Source organism: Belonocnema kinseyi, chromosome 2 (assembly GCF_010883055.1).
Source record: "Belonocnema kinseyi isolate 2016_QV_RU_SX_M_011 chromosome 2, B_treatae_v1, whole genome shotgun sequence".
Lineage (NCBI taxonomy): Eukaryota > Metazoa > Arthropoda > Insecta > Hymenoptera > Cynipidae > Belonocnema > Belonocnema kinseyi.
The window spans coordinates 92,573,450-92,587,173 of record NC_046658.1 but is presented as its reverse complement, the minus strand read 5'-3'; the positions used below and the strand labels follow the sequence as shown (position 1 = coordinate 92,587,173).

The window sequence follows — 13,724 nt, the reverse complement described above, 5'->3', positions numbered from 1 at the left end:
AATCTTTTGAAATTGTTTTAAATGTCCTAAAATCTGTAAAATTCTTTTAAATCCATTCAAATTGTTGAAATCAATTGGCAATTCCATAGAATTTTTTAAAATAACCTAAAACTTGTAAAATTCTTTAAAGTGCATTCAAATTATTAAAATCATTTGAAAATTCCTTGGAATTTTTAAAAATAGTGTAAAATCTTTGAAATTCTTTAATATTTTATTTAATATTTTGAAACATGTGAAAATCTTTGAAATTTCTCAAATCCTCAGAAATCTGATAAAATCTTTTCAAATATTTAAAAATATTCTAAAACCATATAGGTACTTCAAAATCTTCTGTGTTGAAAATTAATCTTTTTGGTTAGAAAATTATGTATTAGATTAAAAATTCGTCCTCTCTGGTAGGAAATTATTTTTCTTAGTTGAAAAATCATTTGTTTGGCTCAAATTTTTTCTTAAATTCATGTTTTTGGTTGAAAATTAAACTATTTGGTTGAAAATTTAACTATTTATTTAAATATTGATGCATTTTTGGTAAAAAATTTAACTACTTGGTTAAAAAATCAAATTTTTTGTAGAAAGCTCGGCTTTTTGGTACAAAATTAATTTTCTTGCTTAAAATTGTTGTTTCTTTTTAAATTCGTCCATTCTGGTAAAAAATTAATCTTCTGTATTCAAAATTAATTTTTTAGTTTGAAAAATTAACTATTTGGTTGAAAATTCAACTGTTTTGCAAAGCTTGTATTTTTGGTTAAAATTTATCTATTTGGTAGAAAAATCAACTATCTGACGACATATTTTGTTGTAATTAACGTTTTTGGTAGAAAATTAATCTTTTCGGTTGAAAATTAAACTATTTGGTAGAAAATTAATCTGTTTTGGCTAAAAAATAACCATTTAATAAACAAATTATGTTTTTGTTGAAATGACGCCCTTTCTTGTAAAAATAAATCTTCTGGTTGAAAATGCAACTAATTTGGTTAAAAAATTATTAATTTTTTTTTAAATTCGTCCTTTCTGGTAAAAAAAAATAAATTTTCGATGTTGAAAATTCAACTGTTTTGTAGAAATCTCACCCTTTAGGCTAAAAATATAACTTAAAATTTAAAATTAATCTCCTTTCGTTGAGAATTCAACTACTTAGTTGAAAAATTATAAACAAAATTTAGCCGACAAAAATTACGCAATTTTGTTCAGAATTGATCTAATCTTGAAGAAAATTAATCTACTATATTTTTAATTAATCTTTTTTGTTAAAAAAAAGATAACTATTTGGTGGAATATTAATCACTTTTGGTTGAGGCTTTAACGATTTCGTTAGATATACGTTCTTTTTGGCTTAATCAAACTGTTTTTGACTTTAAAATGAAAATATTTTCTTGGTGAATAAATTGACAAATATTTTTCAAGGAAAAGTAAAGAAATGGTGACATTTGCGGACAATTGTGAGGCCTGTAGAAAACGAAACAAATACTCACTGGATGAAACAACATGGAATGTCCAACTCTAGACTTGATACTCTGTACGTTTGGCGGACTAGGTCTCGAAATATCGGAAGCAAGTTTACACCACGTGTCGGTGGGCACATGATAGGAATATAATCCAGAAAAAATGGGTTCCGTCGAACTTGTGATCACTTCTGGATCTTCGGTGCTAAAATCAGTGTTTAAAATTATAAATACCAATTGGATAACAAGTTGAAATAGCAGGCCTCGGACTCACTTCTGAGATTAAAAATAGGCTAAATAGTGTTAAAAGTTTGAAAGAAATAAAAGTGTATTGTCTGAAAACAAAAAGTGTGTAATGGAAAATTAACTTCATTTTTAAAGCCATATTTCCAGTTTTCTATCGTAATATTTTAAGAGTATTAAAAAAAGAATGTGAAATTTTATTAAAAATATTATTCTTCAGTCCATAAGTTGTAAAAATTATGATCTATTTATCCACTTTTTCCAGTTAAATGCGAACAGAATTAATGGAACCGAATTAGAAAAACTAACTTTTTGTTGTTGTTGAAAGTTCATTCTTTTCGGTTAAAAATTTGATTACTTGGTTCAAAATAAAATTATTTTGTTGAAAATTCCAAAATATTGTTAAAAAGTAATTTCAAATAAATTGTCGAAAATTAATATTAATTGATATTTTTGGCTTAACAATTCAAGAATTTAATTGAAATTATTTTTCTTTCTTGACTAACGATTTTCTTTTGGTTGCAAAATCAAGTATTTTGATGAGCATTCAGTTTTTTGGTTAAAAAATTAATCTCTTTCTGTAGAAATGTTACATATTTTAGTTAAAAATGGAACTGATTAAAAATTAATCTGTTTCTGCTAAAAATGATCTTTTTTGTAGAAAACACGTATTTTTGACTAGAAAAATCAACAGTTTGTATTAAAATATATCTATTTTGTTGGAAATTAACGTATATTGTTGAAAATTCGTCTGTTTTTAGTACAAAATCAATTTTTTTAAGAATGCAACGGTTTTTTTAATATTTTTAATCAATACATTTTTGTTTAAAATATCAACTATTACATTTTTCGTTGAAGGTTCATCTTTTCAGGTAGAAAATTCAACTCCATGATTGAAAGTTGAACTACTTTCTTAAATGTTTATTTTTATTTTGTTTAAAAAATCATTAATTTTAGTCAAGAATTCGTTTCTTTTTAATTGAAAATCGATTCTCTTAATTGAAAATTTAACTTTTTAGTTAAAAAAACCGTTTTTTAAAATTATAATTATTTTAAAAAATATAAGCTATTATATCTTTTGTTGAAAATTTATCTTTTTGGGTTGAAAAATCAACTCTTTGGTTGAAAGTTTAACTACTTTTTAAAAAATTCATTCTTGTTAATCATTGAATTTTCCGAATGAAAACTCAACTTATTGGCAGAGAATTAATCTCTTTTGTTGAAAATTCCACTATTTCGTTAAAAATTTATTATCTTTTTTGTTCAAGATGCAAATATGGGTAAAACTGAATATTTTTTGTTTGAAAATTAAACTGTCTTGTTGAAACTTCGTCCTTGTGGATTGAAAATTCAATAACTTGATTTTTTTTTCGACTAACAAAGTTTTATTTGAATAAAAATTCAACTGTCTTATTAAACATTCATCTTTTTGAATTAAAATTTCATCTTTTTCGGTGGAAATTTTATTTTTTGGATTATAAATGCATCTGCCTGGTTAAAAATTAATGTTTTTTGGTTAATAATAAAGTTTTTTGTTCAAAATTCACATTTTCGGGTTGAAAATTTAACTGTTTTGTAGAAAATTCGCATTTTTGGGTCGAAAATTCAACAATTTCATGGAAAAATTAAATATTTTGTTGAATATTTATGTATCTTGTTGAAAATTCGACTTTGATGGGGTAATGCAACAGTTTTTTATTTACAATAAAAATATTTTTGTGATATCAAATCTCTTCGGGTCAAAACTTCAACTTCTTGATTGAAAGTAGAATTACTTTCTTAAAAATTTACTTTCTTGGTTGAAGATTCATAATTTTATGTAAAAATACGAATTTTGTTGTTAAAAATTAATTTTGTACTGAAAATTTAACTAGTTTGTTGAAACTTGTACTGATTCGTTGTAAATTAACTTTTTTGTTGAAAATTAATCTTCTTGGTTGAAAAAAAAAACAGTTTTCAGTAAAAAAAAACTCATATTTGAAGCAAAGAAATGAATTTTTAATTAAAATGATGAATTTTCAACAAAAAAAATTAATGTTCAACAATAAAGTTTAACTTTACAGCAAGTAATTTTATTTCCAACCTAAAAGATTGATTTTCAACTATGTAATGTGGTAATTATTCAACTGTAATACTTTAAAATTTTTAACCGAAACGAAGAATTTTCGAACGAGAAGATTAACTTGCAAAGAAAAAGATAATTTTTTACAAAAAAAAATCTATTTTTAACCAATTATGTGGATTTTCAACGAAACAGTTAAATTTATAATTAAAAAAGGCAAATTGTTGAATTTTAAATAAGAAAAGATCAATTTTCAACTAAAATTGTGCATCTTCAACTGGAATACTTGAAGTTAAAAAAATGAATTATCCGCACACAAAAAAATTTTTTTCAACTAAAGAGATAAAATTTTAACAAAAAAAAAAAACAAAAATTTTTAGCAAAAAATGGCAGAGCTAAATATTAATTTAAAAAAACAAACAATTTTCAATCAAACTGATGAATTTTTAAATAAAAAGATTAATTTTCACACAATATTAATTTTCCACAAAAAGATTAACTTTTAATATAATTGGAATAGTTACATTTTTAGTTAAAAAAAATTAATTTTCCACATCAAAAAAATGTTCAACCAAAATGATGAATTTCCAACTAAAATGATGTATCGTTAACTGGAATTGTTTAATTTAAAAAATAAATTTAATTTAATTAATTAATAAAGCAAATAACTAATTTAATTTTCAAACAAAAAATTAATTTTCAACCAAGAAGGTTAATTTCTACAAAAAATACGAGTTTCCAACTAAAAACGGAATCTTTTTTTTTTTTATTTTATGGTTGTCGGCCAGATAAAATATATTAAATAAATTGATGTTGAGTGTTTTTTGGCTACTGGTCTAAAATCAATATTTTTTAATATTGATTTCTTTTACAATTTTATAAAATCAAAATGAAAAAATACTGGGTTTTCAACAGTAGACAAAAAACACTTAAAATATATTTATTTAAAAATGGAATTGTTCAATTTTCAGTTAAAAAAAAAACGAATTTTGAACCAAACTGATGAATTTTCAACTAAAATGTTGAATATTTAGCTGTACTAGCTGAATTTTCAACCAAAAAAATAAACTTTCGAAGAAGAAGATTAATTGTTACAAAAAAGATGAATTTTTAAATAGAAAAGTTAACTTTAAAACCAAAAATTGAAATGAAATATTTTGTTAAAAAAATTAATTTTCCACAAAAAAACATCAAATTTTCTACAAAACAGTTTAAAATTATGTCTGAAATAGTTAAATTTTCAGTGTAAAAAAAATAAATTTTCAGTCAAATAAAAAAGCAATTTACCAAGGCAACAGCTTATTTTTCAATCAGAGATCAATTTTCAATTTAAATTATGAAGTTCCATTCAAAAAATTCATTTTTAATAAGAGTTTAACTTTCAACCAAATAATAAAATTTTCATTCGAAAAAAGATGAATTTTCCACAAAGATTATTATTCTACCAAAAAGAACGAATTTTGAAAAAAAATTCATAAATCAACTACAAAGATCAATTGTCAACCAAAATAAAATAGTTAAATTTTCATTTAAAAAAATTATTTAAAAAAAAACGAATTTTCAAAAAAATAGTTAATAAAAGTAATATAAAGCTATGTTTACTAACGAAGAATCATTGTTATTCACTCGTATATTGTAATTTTAAAAAATTAAGCACGTTCTCGAAAAAATGCCCTGACTTTAGAGAAAAAAGAACGAATTTTGAAAAAAAAATTCATAAATCAACTACAAAGATCAATTGTCAACCAAAATAAAATAGTTAAGTTTTCATTAAAAAAATTAATTAAAAAAAAACGAATTTTCAAAAAAATAGTTAATAAAAGTAATATAAAGCTATGTTTACTAATGAAGAATCATTGTTATTCACTCGTATATTGCAATTTAAGAAAATTAAGCACGTTCTCGAAAAAATGCCCTGACTTTAGAGAAAATTCCCTGACAATCCAATTAATTTTCTAAAAAAAAGGGGGGGGGGGAATTTTTCACAAAGTACATAAATTTGCAAACAACTGGTTTAATTTTTAAATAAATAAAATTTAAATAATAAATTATGATTTAATTAGAATAAACTGAGATAATCTGCAAAAATCTGCATCTGAATATAAAGTAGAAATCACTTTTTTTTATACCAATTATCACAATAATGAAAATTTGAATATTACTGCAAACAGAAGTAAATTGACGTTTTTAAAAATTAAATTCTATGTTATTTCCCGGTCAATAAAGTTATCGGTCTTTCTCGATCAAGTCGCGAGCTTGGTTCTCGAAAAAATGCCGTGGCTTTAAAAACAAAATCCCTGTCATTTCCAGGGTTTTCCAAGCATATAAAAATTCCCTGGCAATTTCTGAATTTCCAGATTGTCCAGGTAGTGAGTCGGAGGCTCGAAATGCACTTACTTTGCAGGAGAGATGAGAACTCGACCACCAAAGACGTAAATAGTTCTCTTGTCAACGTCCATGCACATTTGGTGATCGAATATCAACTGCGGTCCGCCGCGAGCTCCCGTGTCATCCGAAATTTGCGTCCAGTCGTTCGTATCGATATTGTAAACGTAAAAGTCGCTCTTCAAATTCTCAGGGGAGCGATATTGCGTGTCCAAGTATCGGCCAAGGGTGAAAAGCTGCCTTCTTTCTGGATCCAGACACATTTTGTGGCAAGAGCGAGCTTTCGGTCCTCCCTGAAAGTAATGATTAGTCAATTTAATCAGGGTATTCCTAAGAACAAAATTAACCCTCAAACGGTAAACTACAACCCAACATACGTAAATGGCATACTAGTGCGAATTCGTTTGTTTGCAATTTTTATTAAATGTTTAATATATGTGGGAATAATCCGCTGAAGCTGTAATTGCGTAAATGCCAACAGAATGAAAAAACTTCGAGTGCGAATTCGCACCAGTGTACCGTTTGAGGGTTAAAGGTATTTTCCAGATTTCCCGGGTCAAAAAATCAAGTTTTCCAGGCCTCCTTTCTTTTACATCAAATAATCAAATAACCGTTCATTATACAAGTCGGGGATGAAACATTTCATTTTTTTATTGGGCAACAATTTCTAAAGAAAGCAGAATCATAAGTAAAAAAATTCCTAAGTTTTTGCGAACATAACTCGTATTTTAAAAATATTTGGGGATATTTTTAAATCTGTGTAAAGTCTTTGAAATCCTTGAAATTTTTTTCATCTTTGTGAATTCTTTTTTAAATCTTTTTAAATCTTTCAAATTTTTGGTAAAATCCTTGTAATTCTTGAATTCGTTGAAATCTTTGTTAAATTTGTTAAAGTATTTTGGAATCTTGTGTCCGTTTGAAATTAGTGAAATTTTCTCAAATTTCTTGAAAATTTTAAAACCTTTGAAATGCTCTGAAATCTTTGATTTATTAAAAACTTTGTTAAATATTTTGAAACTCTAATAAATTTTTGGAAATACGCGTGAAATATTTTCTACATCTTTTGTATTTGTTTGAAATCACTAGAATATTTTAAACTTCTGTGAAATATTTTGAAATATCATCAAAGAATGTGAACTCGTTTAAAATCTTTTGTATTTTGGTCTACTGTGGCTTTTTTTATCTTTGAAATTCCTGAAATTTTTCTGAAATCTTTTATACTCGTTTGAAATCATTGAAATATTAAAAAAATTTTGAAATATTCTGAAAATTTTGAAATTATTAAAAATCTTTGAAATGTTTTGAAATCTTTCTGAAATATTGTGTACTTATTTGAAATCATTAAAATATTCAGAATCTTCTTAAAAAATTGAAATCGTTGCAAATCTTGGAAATGTTATGAAATCTTAGAAATCTAGTTCACTATAACCTTTTTACAATCTTTAAAATCCATGAAATCTTCTGAATGTTTTAAAACCTTTGTGAAATATACGAAATCCAAGTTATAAATTTATGCGAAATGTTTGCGAAATATTTGAAATCTTTGGGAAATAGTTTAAATATTTCTAAATTATTTGAAATAATTTTAAAATATCTGATAATATTTGTAAAATTATTGGAACCTATGGGAAATCTTTGTGGTTCTTTGAAATCGATCTGAAATTTTGACAAAATATTTTTTATCTATCCGAAATCTTTGTAAAATCTCTGTGTTACCTTTGAAAAATGTGCAAAATATTAAAACTATTTAAAACAAATATTTGTTAATATTTACGAAATTATTGAAAGTATTAAAATCATTCAAGACTTTATGAAATCTTTTGAACTATCAGAAATGTTTGCGAAATATTTGAAATCTTTCAAAACTTTGGGATATAATTTAAATCTTTCTGAAATTTTCGAAAATCTGTGCAAAATATTTGAAACATTATCCGAAATCTGTGTTAAATATTTAAAATCTTTTCGAAAAATTTGAAACATTTTTGAAATATTTGTGAAATCTTTGGAAAATCATTAAAATAACCGAAATCTTTGCGAATAATATGAAATCTTTAAAATTCTCAGTAAATAATTGAAACCTTTTTGAAGTCTTTGAAAACCTTTTAAATATTTTCGAAATATTTGGTAATATTTGCCAAATTATTAAATCATTCAAGTATGTGTGAAACCTTATAATCTATCCGAAATACTTCCGAAATATTTGAAATCTTCATGAAATAATTTAAATTTTTTTAAAATCCTTTTGAAATCTTTGAGACATATAAAAAATATTTGATAATATTTGTAAAATTATTAAAATCTATGGGAAATCTTTGAGGCTCTTTGAAATCTATCTGAAATTTTTATGAAATATTTTTAATCCGAAATCTTTATACAATCATTGAAGTCTTTGTAAAATCTCTCTCTTATCTTTGACAAATTTGCAAAATTTTTTAAATATTTAAAAAAATATTTGGTAATATTTACGAAATTATTGAAATCTTTTTAAACTATCCGACATGTTTGTGAAATATTTGAAATATTCGGGAAATAATTTTAATCTTTACAAAATCTTTCTGAAGTCTTTGTGTAATTTTTTTAAAATATTGTAAATGTTTTTGAAATATTTGATATTTTTTAAATTATTGAAATCTTTGGAAAATTATTAAAATTTGTATGCACTCTTTAAAATCATTATGAAATCTTTGAAATCCTTAGGAAATCTTTGTGCACCGATGAAATCTTTAAAATATTTTGTAATATTTGAGAAATTTGTGAAATCATTAAAAATCATTGAATTCTTTGTGAAATCTTATAAATCTATCAAAAATCTGTGCTAAATATTTCAAATCTTTGTAGAAAATTTTGAATTTTTTTTTTTAGTATTTGTGAAATCTTTGGTCAAGTTCGAGAAAATATTGAAATCATTGAAGTATGCGAAAAATCTTTTTAATCTATGCGAAATATTTGAAATATTCGGGTATTAATATAAAACCTTTAAAAATCTTTTTGAAGTCTTTGTGTAAGCTTTGAAAAATATTTTTAATATTTTTGAAATATGTAATTTTATATCTATTATTTATATATTTTAAATTGGTGAAATCATTCAAATTTTTATGCACCGATTGAAATCTTTGCCAAATATTTAAAATATTTTGTAATATTTGAGAAATTTTTGAAATAATTAAAAATCATTGAATTCTTTGTGAAATCTTATAAATCTATCCGAAATCTGTGCTAAATATTTCAAATCTTTGCGAAAAATTTGAAAATTTTTTGAAATATTTGTGAAATATTTGGTCAAATTGGAGAAAATATTAAAATCATTGAAGTATGTGTAAAATCTTTTTAATCTATCCGAAATGTTTCCGAAATATTTGAAATATTCGGGAATTAATTTAAATCTTTTAAAAATCTTTCTGAAGTCTTCGTGTAAGCTTTGAAAAATATTTTTAATATTTTTGAAATATCTAATTTTATATCTAGTATCTATATATTTTAAATTATAGAAATCATTCAAATTTTTATGCACCGATTGAAATCTTTGCCAAATATTAAAAATATTTTCTAATATTTGAGAAATTTGTGAAAGCACATTTAGCACATCTGTGCTAAATATTTCAAATTTTTGCGAAAAATTTGAGAATTTTTTGAAATATTGTGAAATTTTTTGTCAAATTTGAGAAAACATTAAAATCATTGAAGTATGTGTAAAATCTTTTTAATCTATCCGAAATATTTGAAATTTTCAGGAAATAATTTTAATCTTTTCAAAATCTTTCTGAAATCTTTAGTAATCTTTGCGGAATCTTTGAAATATTTTTGAAATATCTGCTATATTTTGTAAAATTGTAGAAATCTTTAGGAAATTGTTCAAATCTTTGTGCGCTCTTTGAAAGCTTTGAAATCTTTGTGCACCCTTTGAAGTCAATCGGAAATAATTGGAAATCTTTGTGAAATCTTTAGAAATCTTTCCAAAATATTAAAAATATTTAGGAAATATTTGGTAATATTTGAGAAATTGGTGAAATCTTTAAAGAAAATCATTAACTTCTTTGTGAAATTTTATTCTGTGCTAAATATTTAAAATCTTTGCGAAAAATTTAAAACATTTTTGAAATATTTGTGAAATCTTTGGAAAATCATTGAAATCTTTGGCAATATGATATTTATACCTGCATTTCTTCATTCTTATTGACTATTTATTGTTTATTTATTATTTATGATTTATAATGTTTTAACATAAATAATTAATCTTAATATTAAGCGAGCATTGCTCTAGACTTCTAGAGTTTATACTTACGACGTCTCCAGTGTCTCGGCAGATTAGCCTCCATCTCTCAGTCGGAATATCGTACGCCCAGAGATCTGCGAGATCCGTATTTCCATCCCAACCTCCAAAGAGATAAAGTGTTTCTCCTAGTGGATCTAGAACCATTTGGTGACCACCTCTCATTCCTGGTTTCACGTCGCGCGATTCAATCTTCGTCCAGACTGCCCGGTACGCTTGAGCGTTTATATACTCGTTCAAGACTCCGGCTTTATCAAATAAATTTCATTAGAAAGTGGATTTAATGAAAGTTATAACAGACTTCACAGCCGAAAATTCTCTCAAAACAAAGGAAATAGGGCGAATTTTCAAGAAAATAGGACAAAAATAAGGGAATACATTTTTTTTAATGATATTAATGTAGGTAACATATTCCAAAGTTTTCCATTCAAAACATATTGCGCTTTTCACGAAATAAATAAATTTTCAACATAAAAAGTTTAATTTTAAACCACAAAATACCAATTTTCAACAAAAAAGTGATTTTTGTTATCATGCAGTTAAATATTCAATCATAATAGTTGAATTCTTTACCAAACTATTGAGATTTCAAGCGAAAAGATGTATTTTTCGCAAAACATTTGAATTATTGACCGGAAAATATGAATTTTAAACAAAATTGTTGAATTTACCACTAAAAAAGATACATTTTCAATCAGAAAATAGTTGAGTTTTCAAGCTAAAATGTACATTTTTTTTTAGAAAACTTTGGTTATTAGAACCCAAAAGGTGAATGTTCAACAGAAAAAGTTCATTCCCTACCAAGAAAGAAGAAGATCAAACCAAATATTTGAATTTTAAATTTAAAACAATTAATTTTTAACCAAATGTTGCATGTAACACGAAACAAAAGAAATCTCAAGTAAAAAAGACGAAATTTTTAACAAAAATGTCGAACTGTTTAATTTTTTAACCAAAATGACGATTTTTCTGCAAAACAGTTAAATTTTGAATCCCAAAATCTGAATTTCAACCAGTGCAAATAGTTCCAGTTTCTAAAAAATGATTAAATTTTTAAGCCAAGCATACTCCAATTCTACAAAACAGACGAAATTTTAATCCAAAAATATGAATTTTCAACAAGATAGTGCTTTTTTTATAAAACAGTTGAATTTTCAACCATAATAGTTGAATTTTTTACCAAAATATTGCAATTTCAAGCCAAAAGACAAATTTTTCATAAAACAATTGAATTTTTAACAAAATAATTTAGTTTAAAACCAAAAAAATACTAATTTCCTATCCAAAAAACGAATTTTACAAAAATTAGTTGAGTTTTGAAGCTGGAGAGTTGAATTTTTTAGAAAACATTTTACTTTTAAAAAGAAAAAGATGACTTTTTAATAGAAAAAAGTTCATTCTCTACCAAGAAAAAAGATCCAACCAAATAGTTGAATTTTAAATACAAAAAAATAGTAATTTTCAACCAAATAGTTACATTTCTCGGTTTTTTCCCAGTTCACAAACATTTTTCATGGTCCATGAAATTCAAAAATTCGAAAGCTAAATAATGTTCCATTTGACGTAATAAAAGCTGAAATGCAAATTAAAACACGCAAAGTGGAACTCATGAATTTTAACATTTCAAAATATTATTTTAAGCAATTTTAAGTTGGAAATATTAAAAATTAATATTTTTTATAAACTGAACACTTCTTAAATTAAAGGTTAAATTATTTTTATTTTAAATACTTAAAATAATCCTTAAAATGCTTCAAAATTTTATTGAATAATCTTTAAAAAAATCTACATGTAGTTTTACATTTTTTCACATTACAGTTTTTCATAACTCATGTAGGCACATGTAGACACTTCGTTTAAATTATTTGAAATCATTTCTGTTGTCATTTATGCTTTTCGAATCTTCGCGCTCGTGTGCATGCTCGTACACGATTGTACGAGGTGCGTCGCGTTTTCTACTCCATCTCTTGTAAGGTAGTCATCTTTATGCATTCGTCAAATAAAGACCATCTAAAAGTTCCCGCTCTCGTTTTTCTTTTTCATAGAGTAAAACACATCAGGTTATGGGCCCAGAACGTTTGTCGGGTTCATGAAAAAGAATAAAACGGGCTGGCAAAAGAGTGATTACGCGCGCAAAGCGTAATAGACGAAATCTGTGCGAGGCGGAGTTTATCATCGCGTGAAGTGTTTCGTTTGAAAATAAAAATGGCCGATCTTAATTCAACGCGACACATGGACAAGTTCAATGGTTCGAACTACCAAGTATGGAAGTTTCAAGTGAGAGCGATTCTTATCGCGCATGGTATCGATGATGTTGTTGATGGAACGCGAGTGAAACCCGAGGAAAACGACAATGCTTTGAAGACCTGGAAGAAAGACGACGCCAAAGCCATGTATTTCCTTTCGTCGACCATGAAACCGCACATGTCGAAAGTGTCTTGACGTGCAAATCGAGTCGAGAGATGTGGACGAAGCTGGCTCTGATTCATGAACAGAAATCGAAAACGAACAAACTCATCATGACGCAGCGTTTCCATGAATACAAAATGGAGTCGAATGACACGATAAGTCAGCACGTCGCGAAAGTGCAAAACATAGCCGCGCAGCTGAATGATGTCGGCGAGACAGTGTCTAACGTAGCAATCATGGCGAAAATCTTGGCAAGCTTGCCTTCAAGATTTAACGCTCTAAAAACAGCGTGGGACAGCGTTGATCCCGAGAGGCAGACACTAGAAAATCTCCAGGAAAGACTATTGAAGGAAGAGACAAGATCCTTGGCAGACGATGGCGCGACGTCGGCGTTTGCAACGGCAACGAAAAACACAACGAAATTTCAGAAGATAGACGCGAAGGATTTTACTAATGTCGAATGTTTTTCTTGTCATAAAAAAGGTCATTATGCTTGGCAATGTTTGAACAAGAAAAAGAAAAAAAATGACGCAAAGAAAAATGGCGCGAAATTGGACGATTGCGCATTCATCATTACTGAGAGAGAAGATTCTCGTCACTTAACCGAGCGATTCGAAAAAATGGATGTTAGTGACGTGTGGCTCCTCGACAGTGGTGCATCCAGGCACATTTCCTTCAGACGCGAATGGTTCTCAGATTTCTCCAACACCTCCGGTGAGTATGTAACGCTCGGTGACAATGGCGAATGTGAAGTGCGTGGGATTGGAACTGTAAAAATCCGAAAACTCGTGAAAAATGAGTGGACTTCTTTGAAGATAGAAAACGTGTTGTACGTTCCAAAACTACGGAAAAACTTATTTTCGGTCGGAGTGTGCGCGGCGAGAGATTTTGAAGTGACTTTCTCGGAAAATCG

The 13,724-nt window shown here is 26.4% G+C and overlaps 1 protein-coding gene across 4 annotated transcripts in view; it reads right to left on the bottom strand.

Moving 5' to 3' along the window:
* The window catches only part of LOC117167680 (muskelin), a 47,224-nt gene that overhangs the window by 18,025 nt on the left and 15,475 nt on the right, over positions 1-13,724 (bottom strand). For all 4 annotated transcript variants that reach the window (XM_033352791.1, XM_033352792.1, XM_033352794.1 and 1 more), the window contains 3 exons: positions 10,415-10,650; positions 6,145-6,425; positions 1,473-1,647 (listed from right to left, as the gene is read on the bottom strand). In XM_033352791.1, the coding sequence (XP_033208682.1) occupies positions 1,473-1,647; positions 6,145-6,425; positions 10,415-10,650 (692 nt within the window). The remainder of the gene's footprint in view (positions 1-1,472; positions 1,648-6,144; positions 6,426-10,414; positions 10,651-13,724) is intronic.